This window comes from Pavona decussata, unplaced genomic scaffold, assembly GCF_977016875.1.
Source record: "Pavona decussata unplaced genomic scaffold, jaPavDecu1.1 SCAFFOLD_21, whole genome shotgun sequence".
In the NCBI taxonomy this organism is placed as follows: Eukaryota; Metazoa; Cnidaria; class Anthozoa; order Scleractinia; family Agariciidae; genus Pavona; species Pavona decussata.
The window spans coordinates 1,817,716-1,837,269 of NW_028145444.1; the positions used below are offsets into that span (position 1 = coordinate 1,817,716).

The window sequence follows — 19,554 nt, forward strand, 5'->3', positions numbered from 1 at the left end:
AAAGGCTGAATTTTGAAGGATTTGACAACACAAAACTGCATCTTCATTAAAGCAAAGGCAAAATTCCTAGAAGGTTAGCTTTAGCACAAACAATTAATAAAATTGTCATTAAATACCTTCTAGGGGTTAGCACACAAAATCTGCAGAGCAGGCTAGTTTGGGGCATTTTTCATATATCAAAAAAGTGACATACACCTCTTTTGCACAATAATTATAACAGATAACTTTACCTGGTTTAATTCTTTGCTCAGCTTGTCATCATACAAAGCACTACTGATGATCGTAACATCAGCTAACTGTGGGAATGGCTTCAGTTTTCGCACCATTCTCATCTGAGCTAAGCTTTCATTCAAGAAGAAAAATTCATCAACTCCTGCACTAAGGTGACCAGGCTTACACAACAGATGCTTCTGCCTCAAGGTCACATTTGACGGCAACAGTTTGTGCTGCATTGGTGGTTTCATCAAGCCAAAGATCAATGCCATTCTTGTGAATCCTGAGGCTGCAGAAAACTGTAATACTTGCTGAGAAGACACGTATCGTTCATACCACAGTTTTGTCCACTCATCACTAAACATCCCTTCTACCAAGGGATTTATTAGCACAAGACTTGCAATGTCATTCTCAAACATTTGAGTATAAAATCTTGCATTCACTGCCCCTAGTTCTGCACCAACAAGAATGAAAGGTCTTGGTTGATCAGAGCTTAATGTGAACAGCCGATGAAAGTCCTCTACCATTCTCTCGCTTGTTGACAACTTGCCTCTCTTGGCTTGTTGTGGTTCAGACCAGTTGACAAATGGCCTTTCACTGTATCCTAATCCAGCTCTATCATAGACGCATACACGGGCTACCTTGGCAATTTCAGGTGCAATCAGCACCCAGGCATCAGATGATTGACCTGTAGGTGCATCAAAAATGACAGTAGGGGGACCACGACCTGAACAGCCCATGAAGAGTTTTTGCTTCCAACCAATATTATACAGTTCACCTTGAAATAAAACAAATTATACATGTACAACCATCAGCAAGTATTACAATACAACAATCAATGAAATATAAACAATGAATTTCACAAATTCAACCAACAGTGTCTTCCACTGTCATCAGGTTGAATTATAACAGATAAAGTCTTAGGAAAATGAAACAAGTTTATGCACAATGGAAATAAATGTGATGGAATATTTTTTAAGCCTGGTGAATAAATGAGAATGATGTATTATTCAGTGAAAGACACAGGCATACTCGTAAAATGGAAATCCAAGTGCTCCTATCAGGAGTCGAACCTAAGACCCTCCGATTACTAGTTGGGATGCTCTACCACTGAGCTACAGGAGACTTAAGGGAGCTAAGACCATAAAACAGTGGAATATATATGTGGTAAAACACTGCTGAAATCCTTAACTGAAATGGCTTGATTTTAGGAGTTCATAGGCAAATGATAATTTAGAACACAAACTCTCCCAACTGCTCTTTCTGGGGGGAGGGGGGCAGAGACTCCTTATAATGGACTACACAGGAAGGGTCAGCCCCAAAGGGGTACCTTTTTCAGGCTGGAGGGATACAAAAGGCTAGGGATTTCACAAGGTGAAGTATAGATAGACTAAGAAAAACTGTCCCTTAGGTAATAAAAGGCCTTTCAAAATATATTGTACAGACCAAGGGTGCGTTTTTTTGGGAGAATCCAAAAACGGATTTGTGATCTCAAATCACTCGGATCATGCCGCATCAAAGGAACCAACGAATCCTTGTCCAGAGTGGATTTGTTGGTTGAACCTTTGATGCGGCATGATTCAAATGATCTGAGATCACCAATCCATTTTTGGATTCTTCCAAAAAAACGCACACCTACCAAAAAGAGATGCAATGTTTCTCCTGTTGGTAATTTTTTGTTAAAGGGGTACCATTTTCTGTGGAAGAGTTTTCTACGAAAGAGTTACCTTTTCTGTCAAAAATGGTATATAAAAGGATAAGGGTTTAAACCTTGGGGCAGAGTCTCCATATATCACACTTTGTTGAGTACCTTACCTCCCCCTCTCCCCCAGGCTGCTACTTTAAGAAATTTATACTGGCAACTGAAGATTACTTGCATTTTTGTATCAGTTATTGGTACTTATAAAGGGTTCTTTTAACTGACCAGTGGGCCTTAGCATTTCTCCTTCGCGGTACAGTGCTGCATGATTGAGGAAACCAGGAACTAACAACACCAAGGAATATTTCAACAGTCCCCACCAGCTGCCACTGGTCTGCTTCTCGGCCGCCTCCTTTTCATGATCAGTCAAGGGGTTTGTCTGTTATAAAAAAGTAAAAATAAATCTTGATTACACTCTGCCTTCAAGGTAAAAAATAGTAAAATGACAGATAAATACCTCATTTGATGCTAAGGCTTAGAGAAACAAACAAATACAATACTCTTGTGGGTTGAGATTTGGCAGGGAATGTACTGGCAATGCTCAGATAGTCAACCCACAGACCGTATGAACCTACCAGATGAGAGGCCTCAAAAAATGGTACCTTGCTGAGAAGCTGCCACTCCATTTTGGCTTAGCTGCAAAGGACTTACAGCTGTCAGAAAAAGTGGTGAATGAGAGGGTGTGCACAGTAAAATACTGTACATGACTAGCATAAATCAAATAATGGTAATAGTATTCATATGCCACACATATCACGTAGTGTCATGGCGGTTTACAATAAATTATTATTATTATTATTATTATTATTATTATTATTATTATTATTATTATTATTATTATTATTATTATTATTATTCTGTGGGGTAAGGCTGGAGGTCAGCATGTAAAAGCACCATTGACAGCCACCATCAGTCCATGTTTTGATCTCACCCACCCACCCACCCAACCCATGCATGAATGTGAAAGACAGATGAAATCAGAGATACAGATAGACCACCACACCGAGACTACTTCCGCTACTCTTTTCAAAGTGTGTGGTTTCTTTAACCTCCCACAGATTATGAGGCAATGATGTTCCTATCCGAGAAGACCAGAAAGTCTAACCACTTGCAGATGTCATTTCAAAGGCAGCACTTTCCCCTCAGTTATTTAAAGACCCTGAGTGTTGGTCCAGTTAGGCTTTGAACCTATGACCTCTCACACAGTAGTCCACTGCTCTGCTAACTGAGCTAACCAGTTGGTGGTTAAAAAAGGAAAAATTTCCATATGGGGTAACACTGCAGGGAGAAGTGCAGGCTTGAACAGATTTTTATAAGCGCTCAGTAATATTACCTTTAATGTTATGCTAAAGTCTCATTTTTACCTGCACATTTTTCACAATTTTATTGTCAGCTTTTCGCTTCTTCATCACTCCTGGAGGGGCAAAGTTAATAATAGTTAACAATGACGTTGGTCAGGATAACAATATAGTGTCAGATAGTGCACTTACCACTGTTAAGCTCAACACCATGATAAGGACCTAAGTGAAAGATTTGAAATCCCCACCTGGAAGCTAAAATCCACTGTACTGAAAAAGATGGTGACTTGTACATTTACCCATAAATATTCTTAATATACGAAACCCTAACATCACTCATAAAAATGCACAGAAAAGTTCTAAAAACTTCAAAATAGCAAACACAATGTAGTACGGAGATGAATTTTCTATGCACCTATTGGTTGTGTTAGGTTTGCAAGGTATTGTGGTAAAGTGTACAGCTACCATCTTTTTCTGTTTGGTGGTTTCAGGTCAAACAGTCAAATCCCCCACTTACAACCCTTCCATGTACACACTAGTTTGTGGGTGACTATATGGCAGCTTAACATGAATTACTTGTCCAGTCATGAATAAATACGAAGGGTGACAGTTTATCACTCCGCGCCCCCACCCCTTTACCCAAAAAAGAAAGGGTACAAATAAATCATATCCAAGATTATAACTGCCAACTCTCCCGCATTATGCACGAGTCTCACGCCTGCAGGCTAAAGACATCGATCTCACACATCAAGGAAAACTTCTCATGCCTGACTCACAAATCCAGACGAGTTGTTCAAAAAACTTCATTTCATTTCAGATTTGTTATGTATTTTTTCTTTGCTCCTTATAACAATTGCAAAAGCTTTCAAATGTCTATAATCCGTTCGAATCGTAAGTGTTCAAAGGTCGTCGGAATATCGTCGGACATTTTCGACAACGTTCGGAAGTCTTAGGAAAATCAATGGAAATCTTCGGAAGTGACTCGGATGTTTTCGAAAATCCCGGTCATGACAAGACAAAAATCTCACGCGTTTGACTCAGAAAAACTTGGCAGGTATACAGGATGTGTTAATTTTGGTTTAAAAAATTTCAAACCAGTCAGTTTGCTTTTTTTTTTTTTCTGTTCAGTCTTGCAATTGGCTTATAAAATCTCCTGAGACAACAAATGTAAATCACAACACTTACATATATCTATAATAAATGTTTATCTCGTTTTCACGCTTTCAATCCCTAAATTCAGCAACCACTCAGCTCCCTCACTCTCTCGGAAACGTTAGAAAGAGATTATAAATTATGTGTCCATCGATGGCATTGATAACATCATGGACATTTCAAACGGTTTGTGCATGTATGACAAATTAGTAACCCTAGAACCATAACACCGTTACCACATCTGTAAAAATTACTGGCAAACCATCATGATCAAGGAAAACCTTACCAATCAATCTGCGACAAAAGCGATAAAATTTTCACTGTACAATCAATAAAGTAATGTCCACGCGGTGTACTCGTTTCATGAAGTACATACAATCCTAACATGCCGCTGACCAAAGATCGGCTCATTTCGCCTTCAACCGGTCGAACGAGTGAGATCTGGATACGAGAATAAACTCGGTTGCATTTTTTGTTGCCCAGGGAGGAGGAGGAGAGGAAATAGCCATGCACCTTAAAAACACATTCGTTGAATCCAACCTGGTTCCATTTTCCGTTCTATATTTTTAATCATCTGTATTTTTTTTTTTAAACAACCCTGTTACGCCGAAAAATCAGGAGCCATAACCTGCGCAAAATGTAATAATGGTCGCAAAATTTAATACTAACGCAAAATGTTATAAGAATTGCCGGAAAATGTAATAAAGTATTCAACGCAAAATGTAAGAACTTTTCTGCTGCATAATGTGATAATGCAAAATGCAATAACTCACGAATGAGGTGAATGGTATTTCGAAATCAGTATCATGATTCAGTGTACGTTCACCTATGAGCATAAATTGAAGAACAGGTGTACAGGTTTTATTCTCATTTCTTAAAAGTTTCAGATTGGGGGACTGATGTTCTCTTGCTCATATCTATTTATTGTGGCGCTTAAAAATATGACTTTTTTGGTGCTACGCTTATTCAAAACAGTAAACAATCACCTTTGGATAAAAAAAAATGCATAGTAGGAATAAAGAGACTCAGTTTAAAAACTCTGTAGATCGGAATCGGATACAGTGGAACCTCTCCTTACGGACACCTCTCTATTACGGACAGTTCACTTGGTCCCTAAGAGACCGAAATCCATATAAGGCCTGATACTTCTCTAAAACGGACACCTCTATAATACAGACACTTATCCCTGTCCCCTTGTTGTCCGTAATAAAGAGGTTTGACTGTAGTTATATCTTCGTAATCTTCCCCCCTCGTCAACTCGACTTGAGTTTGTTTGAAGTATTTTATAAACGAATGCTAACGTATCAACGAATAAAGGTTATTGTTGCCTTCCTTGATACTTTGAAGATATTGGATGGGTGTTATTGTTTCGTTTCCACTTAGGGTCAACTTCTGCCTAGCGGACACCTCGTTATTACAGGCACCTCGATAATAAGGAGAGCAACGAAACCCCCGACAATACCATCAGTTACATCAGTTACTGATCGTTATTGTTCCGGATAGCACCTAAATCAAGCTTCCGCAGATTTCTTTTAAAACTTTGTAGACTTGGTGACTTTTAAAACATGTTCAATCAGTTTTCATCCGGTCAAGATGGGGTATTTTTTTAAATTAATTTCTCGGCCCCACCAGCGGTTTAGCCTTGCTACGGACCTGATGTGCCATGTGCCTCCTGCATAACGTCACAACACTGGCCATTTATACGTGAAGATTTGTTTGAAGTGCGCTGTCATAACAAGCGTAAAGATTTACCTTAGCTACTGTAAATCTCGATCCGTTTATGTAATATCTTCAACAAGTCTTTAAGTTATGGTTCTTTTCCAGATGACTGGAAATGCGCTAGAGTGAGTCCATTGTTTAAACAAGGCGAGCGAACTCGGTGATGTGAATAATTATCGGCCAATCTCTGTTATCTCAGTCATAGCAAAGGTGTTCAAGAGAATAGTGTATGATCAATTATATAGTTTTTTGGTCAATGAAGAGATTATCCGCAACCAACAATCAGGTTTTCGCTCCTTGCACTCGACTGTCACTGCTCTCTTAGAAGCGACTAACAGCTGGGCTTTCAATATAGATTGCGGTAATGTGAATGCAGTGGTTTTCCTGGACTTGGAAAAAGCATTTGATACTGTTGGTCACGATGTTCTTTTACCTAAACTTAGTCTGTACGGCATACAAGAATCTGCTTACGATTGGTTTAAGTCGTATCTAAATAATCGTACCCAGAAATGTGTCGTCAATGGTTCGCTTTCAAAAATCTGTTCTCTGGGCTGTGGCGGTCCCTCAGGGAACTATCCTAGGCCCTCTTCTATTCTTGATCTACATCAATGATTTGCCAAATTGTTTATCGTTCTGCCAACTTACCCAAACGTACCCTGAAAACGACTAAAACCGAGTTTATGTTAATTGATTTTAGACAAAAACTGAGTACATTATCTGAATCCCTTGAACTTTCGATAGGTACTGTTCCTATAAAAGAAGTTTCCACTACTAAATCATTTGGGATTCTTATTGATGATAACATGACATGGTATAGTCATATCGACAAACTATCCAAAGAGATTGCCTCCAGCATTGGTGCCATAAAGCGAATTAAACCTTTTGTTTCTCCAGCAATACTGCATGGCATCTACAATGCCTTAGTAAAACCCCATTTCGATTATTGTAGTATTGTCTTAGGGAATTGCGGCAAAACGCTTTCAGAAAAATTACAAAAACTGCAGAGTGGTGCTGCTCGCATTTTGACGTCCTCCTCCTATGATGCTGACGCTGGGTACTTGTTACAACAACTTGGTTGGAAAGACCTGATTGCCCAGCGTCAAATTCAAGTAGCTTTAATGGTGTTCAAAGCTCTTAATGATCTGGTTCCTGAATACTTATCCTCTATGTTTACTGAGCGCAGTACACTAGGCTATGTCTTAAGGGACTCTACAGACAAATTAAATGTCCCTTTACCAAAAACTAACTACCTAAAAAAGAGCTTTAGTTATAGAGGTGCAACTCTCTGGAACAGTCTACCCTGCAGTCTTAGGCAAGTGAAATCTCTTAATCATTTCAATCAATTGCTAAACCATCATTTTAGTTAATGAAGTTAGATACACGGCATTCATGGAAAACAGGTGTAGTTTAGTGTAATTATAAGTAAGACTTTTTAGAAACATTTTTTGTTATTAGATGTTGTTATGTAGTTGTATTTTATATTGTACCAAAACCTGATGGATTTTTACCGTGTTAAAAAAAGTAAAGTAAAGTAAATTGGGCATTCTCTCTATGACGTCATTTTACTACAACTACCAGAATCCTTCTGGTTTTTGTTTTCTCAAGCTAATTAGAGCTATTGTTCTTTGCTGTACACTAGGATTAAGTAATGGTTCGGATAACAACTACTGTGAAAACAATAGGCAGGGCGCAACGGGAGCCGTTTGGGTTTCTAGGCTGATCCAATTAGTTAAATGGTTTTCATTGGTTCATAGGCTTTTAAGCGCGAAATTCAAATTGCAATGTTTAAATGCGGGATTGTGGCAGAGACCTGGTGTACGAAAAACGAGCCAAGTTTACCTTTACATATCTACTACGCGTATTCAAATTGCCGAGAAAAACGTATGTGCGGAAGCCTTGAAAAAATCATGTTTTAGTTTGCTTCTTGGACAGAATCTGTCAGGTTTGGATAATTCTTGGCATTGTTGTCATCTCGTTTGAACTTCCACGTGTCGACGGTTGGAGAAAACAGCAAAAGCCCCTTGATGTTTGTCACGCTTTGAATAGAAATTTTTTTGTCACCTTATGATTGGATTCTTCGTTATTGTAGTTCCGCTAACAATTATGATTTCACAGCATTTTTCCAAACGCATGCTTTTATAGTGAGTAAGAACGTGTTTTGTCTTATTGGACTGATTGCTAAGGAAACCTCTCCATGATGCCACGCATTGTGACGCGAACAGCAGCACTTCGCTCTGAACACCATTTCCGCACAAAAAAGGAGCGAGGCACAAAATACTAAAATGATTTGAAACCTATATATACTATTTAAACTATTTAAAATATTTGCACAATCGAAGGACTTCAGAAACAAGGAAATTTTGGCGAGAAAACACAGGGAACGCACTGATCAAGATGCCTGAAAAGCGGGATGATTTTCGGAAACGGATTTCCGCGCATACGAATTTGCCGAAACTTCACTGAAAGGCATAGCAATGGAAAACATTCCAAAAAAGGAATATAATTCGGCCAAAATCGGATTTTATCGTAGAAATATAGGGAGAATAAAGGTTTCGACCAATCAGAACATCGGAAATTAATTATTTAATTCAATTAAATGAAGCTATCAGTGCGCAAGCCTTGCGCCTCGCCCCTTCCCTTCCTATGTGAATCATTACTTAAAAAGAATTGAATTTGAAAAGGAGAGCGAAATGAATTCTGGTAGTTGTAGTAAAATAACGTCATCATGAAAGCTAAGAGGCCTACTGGCGCCCATTAATCATTGAAAACCATTAATCTCGGGACTTCAGAAGAGGCACGGTAGGTAGAATTATAACTTTATTCAGCTCCTTTTAATTTCATGTCAGGGGTTCAAATTTCTGTACACTTGCTCACTCTACGACAACAGGAGGTGTCATAAGGGAGTGGTCTTATCGAATAATACGCTTCACATTTTCTGGTCTGATTTTCTAGTCTGATGCTCCAAGCATGAAGTATCGTTCGACGGTGTCGATAACAGCCCGATTTACAGGCCAGTGAAGATGGCTATTGGTCGTTTCCAATCTAGTTGTGGCTTGACAATCAAACTTTTATCGATTTGACCACTGACTTCACAATTGATTTTTCGTCATAAAAACAAACGTTACAAAGGCCTCATCGTAGTTTGATCACTTGATATTTTGGACATTCAAAGTTCAATGCATGATCCATGTATTGACATCCACTCATTCCAGAATTGGATGTTAGACATTTGAAGGGTAGAACACATCTTGATCTGCAAAAATACGAGCACTTGGATGAAAACCCAGCAAGTACTGCACATAGGTCTGAGGGGGTATATGAAGTTTAGTGACGGGTGTGATGGGCTGAATTCTACGAAACGTTTGTGGTTCAATCTGATCAGCGGCAATGACGAGGTAGAACTTTCGGCAAAACATCCATCGCGTCTTTGCGTTCAGGTGTAGCGTTTCTTGAGTTTTCTCAGTTCGTGCAATGCTCTGATAGCAAATTACAAACCCAATAGGTTTTTAATTTGACTTGGAGAGATTGTTGTTTTCACTTAATTCGGAAATTAAGCAATAGAGAATAACACTCAAATTTTAATTTCTTTACTGAGGTGTCAAAAACGCTGCTATAAAAACACAAAATCGCTCCAAGAAACGGCATTATCTACGGCTCCCCATTTCAAAATGAGTAGAACCAAATATTTCTTTTCCAAAACTTACAATACAAGCAGAGATAGTAAATATTGTGGCGGCGAAAGGTTCTCCAGCTGACGTTGTTCCCACACTTAGCGCATAGGATTCATGAAGTAATCTTCTGATGAGCGGCCCCTCCTGGCGCTACTAATGACGTATCTTCTAGACAACGGCTTTGGTGCGTCCTTTAGTAGAAACCCAAAACCAGAATACTGCAACATTTCATTAATACTTAATATTCAAACAAAACTTAAAACCAGTCTGCTAATCAAAATTATTACACCTTTAAAATGCGACAGGATTCACATATTGCTATTCAGGATACATGTTTTATTGATCCAGCTGAGTTTGTTTTCGCTTATTGGAATTTGAAACAGTAAAACATCGTAATATTTTCGTGGGAACTACTCAAAACCCAAGAACATGTTCACGTATGTTGACTAAACAAAAAACGATTTTGCCTAGTAAATGAAAATAAATCAGTAATCGACCCAAAACGGTGGAGGCTTATGTCACACTGCAGACATTGTCTATCATGATGCAGTTGATAATGTTACAATTACGTCGGTGGCCATTCACGTGACCATTTAAAAAACGTGCGCTGAAGTAACATTAAAATCTGATTTTAAAAATTGGGTCTAGCTAGTAAAGTGACCTGTACGTAGAACTCACAATCCATTTCCATCCGGGCCATCCGTAGCTAAAGACACTAAGTAAAACTGGCAAAGCAAACCTTAAGAAAACTGAACATTTATTTTAGATGTTCATTGGTGCAAGTATGGTCGAATTTACCTTTTGAAAGAGTCTCTAAACAAAAGCTGACATTTCCTTTGCCCAAGGGCTGAATTAATCAATTTTACAATAATAGTTTTTAAATTCAAAAATTCACAAGTATATTGTATAAAAGTATCAATAATAATCTAATTTTTTCTACGGTTTTACTTGCAATTTGCGCTTGTAAAAAACACATCTATGATTAGTTTTCATGCGTGCACACGTTCTCACTGCAGACGATTTACGCCGAGAATGAAAACAACAATGCAGCTGCTGCTGGCGCTCTTTTTCGTTGTGAACAATGCTGTGGCAATTGTCCCAGAAGAGTGTGACAGCTTAGACAATGGAGTATGCGAGCAGAATTGTGTAGCAGGAGGCTGCGACTTGGAGTGTTTCAATTCCGAAGATTACCATTCGTGTGAACAATATTGCACTGGTGAGTTTCCTAAGTGATTAATCGATCTATTAACCCTTTAACTGGCAAATTCCTTGGACTCTTTTTGCCAATAGGGCAATTTCATGACGGCGAAGGATTCTAGTAGTTGTAGTCAAATCAGGGGCACCCAACGGATCGTTTCGATGAATTATCTGTTCGGAAGGCCCTTAATCCCGTACAATTTTCTAAAAATAATTTTCGCCTCGAACTTTCATGATATGGAAAATTTAAGGCCTGGTGTTTTCAGATCGATAAAAATGTCGTTTCGGGTACCGAAAAAAGGTCAGCTAAGATTTTCGGAAAGGAAATGAGACCTAAGGTTTTTGGGAAATGGACAAAAATGCCCTAGTAATTTCAAAAAGACTCAAGTTCCCCTAGAATGACCGAACAGATAAAAATATTATAGCGCAGCTTTAAATGAATCTACAGAGCTTTAAAGGCACTCCAGATAGCCTAAAATAGCGTTTCAAAGGATCTGAGAGAAAACTCCCATAGGGTGCCCCTGTCAAATGAAAATATCCTACTTTCTGGAAGTAGACGGTCTAAACGAATTTAGTAGTCCTTATGAAGGTCTCCCTAGAAATTTGTGCTGCTCTAAAATACCGAGGACTCGAGTTGTCTTGTGACATCACCAATTTAAACCCTTGTCGTTTTGTCAGCGAGCACGTCCCGTGCAAGCTTATTCTTCCTCACAGCCAATCTTTGTCTTGCTACGTAACGCTCCTTCGAGTGATGAGACAAAAAACGGCTGCGAGTGGAGACTAGTACAAGCTCCAATCGGTAAGTATTTGGTTTATAAGTGTGTTTTCGAGCCACTTGCCACTACAGGAGTTCTTTAGGCTGGCATCATCAAGCTGGAATTGGTGGGGGGGGGGGGGGGGGGGAAGGGAAACCTCTGAACGAAACCAGGGGTGGGAGGTAATTTCACAGCGATTGAGACGCTAAAAGTGTTCGTGTCGAGAGATTGCTTCCTTGTGCGCCACCGTTAAAGGCCGGCTGCAGCCATCTCCTAGACCAGTCACCTTCGAACCAGCTTAAAAGACACAGAATATCATACAGTAACTTGAACTGCGAACTGCGGGGCATTAGCCTCATCAGCCGTTGACCAGGATCTAGTGCATTTTCAGCTATCAACAGATCAACGGGACTACAGTTCCTGGCGCCGCCAGTGACAGATGCCGCTAGGTGATGCCCACTCAGGTGTCATACCACTAAGCCGTGGCATATAAAGAATGCAAGCTGCAGGCCTCAAAGGTTCCTGTTGTGTGTAAAGAGTGCAGTAGATCTTAAGAGTCTTTGCCAGGTGCACAGTTCTGTGCATGGGATAGCAGAGAAAAAGCGTTTTTGGTCAATGCAAGCTTTTTTTTTTTGGCCAATGCAATTCAAGATACGTGAAGCACTGCGTGATGATTGCCAGATCCAGTTGGATGCTGCCTTCTCTTGGAGCGACTTGATGGTTAATCACCGAGGTAACTCGGATAGTCCGATGTTGACAGAATGGACATGGTCGATCTAGCGATGAAGCCACTGCAACCGACTTCAACGGGTTTAACGCGAGGGGGTTGACGTATCGGTTCGTATCGGGTTCTCTTCCGCTCGTTGGCGAACTTAAAGTTCCCTTCCCAAGGTACGGTTGGTTCAACGAGGTGCACACGTCTGCAGGAGTCGGACCAAATTAAAATATCCCGGTGCTCAATTGTGATGGCAACGTGAGCAAGGAAGTGCAAGCCTTTAGGGAGGTCACCCATCATCTGCAGTCCTGGGCTCCTTTCAGCAGTCTGGACCGTTTTGTTCTCTTTAAAGCAACTGGTTGAGGCTGTTCACCCTCCCTGTCGAACTTGATTACTTCGTTGAGTTCTTCGTTAGCTGGTGTTTTGCTGATGCCAGGGCATTGGGTCTATATGTGATGTCGGCTACAACCTTCAACACTTTGTTGTCTCTACAGGTGTACCTCTGCAGTGAGCTATCTCAAGCCGCTAACACATGCTCTAGGGTAGCTCGTATCTCGTGACAAGCAAGGCAAGTGTCGTCGTCGATAATGCACCATTGTTTGAGGTTTGTTGGAGTAGGGAGGAGATCACAGGTCATTCTGAGAAGGAAGCTGATTGGCAGCGGCTCCATCTGAACAAGGTTTGGCCAGCTGAGGTTTCTCTGTTCTGCCTCTTCCCAAGTCGACCAAGAACACTGTTTAGCAAAACCATAGCTGCGATTGACCTCCTCTCTTTATCAATGGCGGAAACCTCGTCGATGACTATATTACTTATTATAAGGAGTACAATCTGAAGCCTTTTGGTTCCTTCGAGGAAAACCAGCGATGTGCTTTATTGCCAAGGCCAGTTCTGTCCGGCTTTGTACCTCACCGACGATGTCCGGTCAGCAGTCCGTTGCCGGACGGATTTCACCTCAGATTGTACTCCTAGTAATAAGTAATATATTATTATAATAAGAACCTTCCCAGAATCCTTTGCACCTAAAAAAATTACACGTGGGAATAACAATTTCCATAAAATATTTCTCATATCAAATTTTAATGTCATGCGTCATCAGTCACGTGACCACGTCCAAAAACGCGTTTGAAAAATTTTCATTTGAAAGTAATCAATGTGGTCAGACAAACATTGGTGTGAGGTATATAGAAATGGCCATTAACAGTCATGCATCCCAAAAGTAAGGGGACTATACACAAAGGACACAAAAAGCGAAAATCTGGAGGACGTCGAGAGACATATCCTCTAGAGTTTAAGGCGCATTGCAACATAAATTTACATGTCCAAAGATGTTTACTTGAAGTACCTTACATAACATTGTGACCGTGGTGACGTAATCAGTCACGTGACCAGGACGATCGGAAGATTTCGAGGGTTTTCTAAAACTACTTAAGCCCTGAGAAAGAGCCACAGGTAACTGGTAGGTCGCAGGTTTTAGAAATGTTAGTAAAAGCATTACTAGAAAAGGGCATTATTACTTTTTCGTGAATAAATTAGTAGGATATATACTCATACAAATCCACTGAATGTCTCCTTATCAGCGACTTATCAAGTTAAAAGTAAAAGCAATATCGAGAAATCAGTTTCCTCGGACGAGAAATATTTTTGTCGGTGGCGAAATGCTTTGGTCGGTCGAGAAATATTTTAGACGGTCGAGGATTTTTTTGCCAGTCTAGAATGTTTATGTCCTTACTCGGCAATCTTTTCTGTCGATCGAGAATATCAGTATTCAATACAGGCTACGGACTACGACGATAACCGAAGATCACTCAAATTTTCTCTGCGATTACTTACTGGTAAACAAAACATTTACCTTGCTAAGATTACCGCCTATGTTTTCGTAGTACCGACTTATACTACTTGTACTCATTTCAAATGGCTTCAGTGTATCTAACGTAGCAAAAGATGGATCAGTTGGTTGTTGCTGAATGTCATTGTTTATTTAAGTAAGAAAATTTGCATTCGTACCATAGTGTACTTTGGCACCCGTAGAATGGTAGACAAAAGAAAGGCTTGACCTAAATATTACAATCCATGTCTGATAGATTACTAATTTTAATAGTATGTTTACGATATGGCCAAGAAGCCAACTATCCATTTTCAAACACATTGGGGTTAGAGGGACAGGTGGTTTTCATTCCTGCCTACCGGAAATGCTTCTGTCGCGCGTATAAAAGGAAAACTGCGAATGAGAATTTGTCCCAAGACAATGTTGAATTCCACCAATCATTTAAAGGGGTGGGTGTTGAGGAGGAGATAGTTTTTATTCCTGTATAAATGTTACTGTCGCACGCATAACAGAAAAGGACGTGAATGAGAATTTGTCCCAAGACTTCTGCCCTAGTTGTATGTGTGTCATTGGAATTTGTCGTATATGCTCGGTGCAGTCATTACTGTAACATGAATTGTTGATAGTAAGTAACAATTAGCGTTTGCTTCATTTACAGGGGGAAATTGCAACATGAACTGTTCCGCCCCCTCAAAATGCGTATTTAGCTGTACAGCCGGAAACTGCAAGACAGTGATTTGTGAAGCGGATACTTGTGAGCAGTCTTGTACTGGTGGCGGATGTGGCCTGGAATGTCACGGAAAAAACTGCGAGCAAAGTTGTATCCAGGGTAACTGCACTCTCCAGTGTGACAGTCAAGCAGAAAAATGTGAACAGAGGTGTACAATTAACAAAGACCAGTGTACCATAGGGCATACTGTTCCTGACGAATGTGACCACGTGGAAGATGGCGTATGTTATCAGACATGTAAAGGAGGAGGTTGTCAAGATATGGAATGCTTTGACTCACCACTTTATTACCATACATGTGAACAGAGTTGCACTGGTAAGTACTCTTATAAATAAGTCAAATACTGTTGAAGCTATACCGGGTACACTCTTTCTTTTTATACAAACGTCTACTGAGTTTTGGGGCTCAGGATAGAACATCCTTATTTTTTGGCAGTTTGAGCCTGAAAACGTTCGTAAGATGTTCTTAAGTTTCCCGTTAAATAGATAATTTCCACAAACCAAAGTGTACGCGAGAACAGGAACCTATCGAAGGAACATTATTTCCTGTAATGTGGTACAGTTAACTCCCTTTATTACGGACACCGTTGGGACCATAAAAAGAGTCCGTATTACAGGATGTTCTTATTGAGCGGGTTGAATTGAAGGGAAAATGTGTGGAGCGGGACCAAGAAAACTCTCCGTAATAAGCAGTGCCCGTATTAAGCGGGTGTCCGTAAAGCGAGCGTCCTCTGTATCAAGTTACCCGTGGCATGCTTGCATGCGCGCCTTACTCCAGTACAAGATTTCGTGCCAGTAACTCTTGCATGGCTGTCGAGTAAACAAACTCCTGTATAGACTAAAGGTAAACATAATTTTCATTTTCTTTTACTCGTGTTCATACTTCTCGTTTCCAAAAAAATAAATCGAGTGGTCAAAATAAAAACGCTGTTATTTGATTCTCATTCTGGGGTATGTTTTTTTTTTTATGTATAATGTTATCCTTAACGATCCTATAGAAAATGGTTCTTACAAAAAACGTGTATCAGAGTCACAGTAGTGAAGAATGTGATATCCCTTGTCAACTGGTGTTATAGTAGATCACACGAGGTGACTATTCATGTATGCCACAGATACCCAGGGTGATCTGAGACCTCCTGAAACATACCGAAAAACCTTTCAGAAAACTTTAAGAAAGTTTGAAGTCTTCCAAGGATAACCGAAATCATGCAAAGTTTTCCAGCTATTACTAACGATTAAACTAAATATTACCTTGCTAAAATTACCGCTTAAGCCTTATCGGATGCAGTATTGACTTACGTATTACAAAGTAACATTCCAAACTTGTACTCATTTGAAATGGATTCTGTGTTTCTATATCTCCAAAGTCGCAAAAGTTGGCCCTGTGGGTTTCTGCTGTTGAATATCAATGTGTTTTAAGAGAATTTGTATTCATAGCATAGTGCAGTTTTTGGAGCCCGTACAATGGTGAAAAACAGGTTCTTAGGGTAAATGTTACGATGTATGCTATTTATTATGATCTGACAAAGAAGCCATGCATGCTATCCATAATTAATCGAATTGTACTCGGCTTCAACCCCTCTCTTTAAAACAATCTTGAATTCCACCAATCATTTAAAGGGGTGCTTGTTGAGGAGGAGATAGTTTTTATTCCTGTCAAATGTTACTGTCGCACGCATAACAGAAAATGACGCGAATGAGAATTTGTCCCAAGACTTCTGCCCTAGTTGTATGCCATTTAGTGTCATTGGAATTCAGTGTCGTATATGCTTGGTGCAGTCATTACTGTAATATTTATTGTTGATAGTAAGTAACAATTAGCGTTTGCTTCATTTGCAGGAGGAAATTGCAACATGAAATGTTCCGCCCCCACAAAATGCGTATTTAGCTGTACATCTGGAAACTGCGAGACAGTGATTTGTAAAGCGGATACTTGTGAGCAGTCTTGTACTGGTGGCGGATGTGGCCTGGAATGTCACGGCAACAGCTGCGAGCAAGGTTGTACCAAGGGTAACTGCAATCTCCAGTGTCTCAGTCAAGCAGAAAAATGTGAACAGAGGTGTACAATTAACAGAGACCAGTGTACCATAGGGCATACTGTTCCTGACGAATGTGACCACGTGGAAGATGGCGTATGTTATCAGACATGTAAAGGAGGAGGTTGTCAAGATATGGAATGCTTTGACTCACCACTTTATTACCATACGTGTGAACAGAGTTGCACTGGTAAGTTTTCTTATAAATAACTCAGATACTGTTGAAGCTATACCGGGTACACTCTTTCTTTTGATACAGCTGTTTCGACAAAGGTTGGCCAAAAAAGCGTAACAGCGTACGCGACAATGCCAAAAGTCAGTCTGGGAAATACCCAATACATTTCAATAAAGGTCAGAATCCATATTGTCACAACCGTACAGGGAAGACTTGAGATGGCGAGCAGTATAGATTCTTAGCTTTTATTGAAATGTATTGGGTATTTCCCAGACTACCTTCCGGTATTGTCGCGTACGCTCTTAAGCGGTTTTGGACAACCTTTGTCGCAACAGCTGTATACAAACGTCTAATTTTGGGGCTCAGGTTGAAGGTTCTTATGTTTTGGCAATTTGAGCCTGAAAACGTTCTTAAGATGTTCTTAAGTTCCCCGTTTCATATATAATTTCCACAAACCAAAGTGTACGCGAGACCAGGAACCTATCGAAGGAACATTTGATTTCCTGTAATGTTGTACAGTCAATCCCCGTTATTACGGACACCGTTGGGACCATTGAAAGTGTCCGTACCACGAGATGTTCTTATCAAGCGGATTAATTTGAAAGAAAATATGTGGAGCCAGACCAAGAAAATTCTCCGTAATAAGCAGTGCCCGTATTAAGCGGGTGTCCGTAAAGCGGGCTTCCTCTGTATCAAGTTGCCCGTGGTATGCTTGCATGCGCGCCTAACTCCAGTACAAGATTTCGTGCCAGTAACTCTTGCATGGCTGTCGGGTAACCAAACTCCTATATAGACTAAAGGTAAACATGATTTTCATTTTGTTTTACTCGTGTTCATACTTTTCGTTTCCAAAAAAATAAATCGAGTGGTCAAAATAAAAACGCTGTTATTTGACTCTCAGTCTGGGGTATGTTCTTTTATGTCTAATGTTATCGTTAACGGTCCTATAGAAAATGGTTCTCATGAAAAACGTGCATCAGAGTCACACAAGTGAATGATGTGATGTCAGTTTTCAACTGGTGTTGTAGTAGATCACACGAGGTGACAATTCATGTTTGCTACAGATGCCGAAGGTGATCAAAGACCTCCAGAAACATACCGAAAAACGTGAACCTTTCAGAAAAGTTGTAAAAAGTCTGAAGTCTTCCGAGGATTACCGAATATGACGCAAAGTTTTCCAGCGATTACTTACAAGTAAACAGAATATTACCTTGCTAAGATTACCCCTTAAGCCTAATCGATGCAGCATTGACTTACGTATACAAAGTAACTTTCTAACGGCTTGCACTCATTTGCAATTGCTTCAATGTTTCTATACCTCCAACGGGGCGAAAGATGGCTCAGTTGGATGTTGGATGTTTTAAGACAATTTGTATTCATAGAATAGTGCAGTTTAGCGCCCGTACAATAGTAAATGTTACAATGTATGCTATTTATTATGATCTGATGGAGACGCCATGTATGCTATCCATATCTAATCGTATTGAACTTCTTCAAACCCTCTTTTTAAAACAATGTTGAATTCCACCAATCCTTTTAGAGGGTGGGTTTTGAGGAGGTGATAGTTTTTATTCCTGTATAAATGTTACTGTCGTACGTATAACAGGAAATAACGTGAATGAGAATTTGTCTTGAGGCTTGTTGCAGTCATTACTGTAACATAAATTGTTGCTAGTAAGTAACAATTAGCGTCTGCATCTTTTACAGGAGGAAATTGCAACATGAAATGTTCCGCCCCCACAAAATGCGTATCTAGTTGTACATCTGGAAACTGCAAGACAGTGATTTGTGAAGCGGACACTTGTGAGCAGTCTTGTACTGGTGGCGGATGTGGCCTGGAATGTCACGGCAACAGCTGCGAGCAAGGTTGTACCAAGGGTAACTGCAATCTCCAGTGTGACAGTCAAGCAGAAAAATGTGAACAGAGGTGTACAATTAACAGAGACCAGTGTACCATCGGGGATATTGTTCCTGAGGAATGTGACAGCGTGGAGGATGGTGTATGTTATCAGTCATGTATAGAAGGAGGTTGTCAAGATATGGAATGCTTTGACTCACCACTTTATTACCATACATGTGAACAGAGTTGCACTGGTAAGAATTCTTATAAATAACTCAGATACCCTGTTGAAGCTATACCGGGTACACTCTTTCTTTTATATACAAACGTCTAATTTTGAGGCTCAGGTTGAAGGTTCTTATGTTTTGGCAATTTGAGCCTGTTACATATATAATTTCCACAAACCAATGTGCACGCAAGACCACGAATCTATCGAAGAGCATTATTTCTTGTAATGTGATACAGCAACTTCGGACATTACGGACACCGTTGGGACCGTAAAAAGTGTTCGTATTACAGGATGTTAATTT

At 40.0% G+C, this 19,554-nt stretch overlaps 2 protein-coding genes and 1 long non-coding RNA gene across 5 annotated transcripts in view; 2 read left to right on the top strand and 1 right to left on the bottom strand.

Annotated features, from left to right (window-relative positions):
- The window catches only part of LOC146486160 (uncharacterized), a 49,257-nt gene that overhangs the window by 652 nt on the left and 29,051 nt on the right, over positions 1-19,554 (bottom strand). Inside the window, exons 1-4 of one of the 3 annotated variants that reach the window (XM_085099026.1) lie at positions 4,649-4,732; positions 3,277-3,326; positions 2,138-2,291; positions 231-991 (exon numbers count right to left, since the gene is read on the bottom strand). In XM_085099026.1, the coding sequence (XP_084955152.1) occupies positions 231-991; positions 2,138-2,291; positions 3,277-3,321 (960 nt within the window). In that variant the 5' untranslated portion in view covers positions 3,322-3,326; positions 4,649-4,732. Of the gene's footprint in view, positions 1-230; positions 992-2,137; positions 2,292-2,487; positions 2,582-3,276; positions 3,327-4,648; positions 4,733-19,554 lie in introns of those variants that run through there. The other 2 variants (XM_085099034.1, XM_085099017.1) reach the window with 2 other exon arrangements.
- Positions 6,721-7,617, top strand: LOC146486161 (uncharacterized). Its single transcript, XR_014859335.1, has 2 exons — positions 6,721-7,263; positions 7,343-7,617. It is a non-coding gene; the product is annotated as an uncharacterized LOC146486161 (long non-coding RNA).
- Positions 14,903-19,554, top strand: part of LOC146486162 (uncharacterized) — a 32,954-nt gene continuing 28,302 nt past the window's right edge. The window contains exons 1-3 of the mRNA XM_085096832.1: positions 14,903-15,289; positions 16,813-17,199; positions 18,892-19,278. Coding sequence (XP_084952958.1) covers positions 14,917-15,289; positions 16,813-17,199; positions 18,892-19,278 — 1,147 coding nt within the window. The 5' untranslated portion in view covers positions 14,903-14,916. The remainder of the gene's footprint in view (positions 15,290-16,812; positions 17,200-18,891; positions 19,279-19,554) is intronic.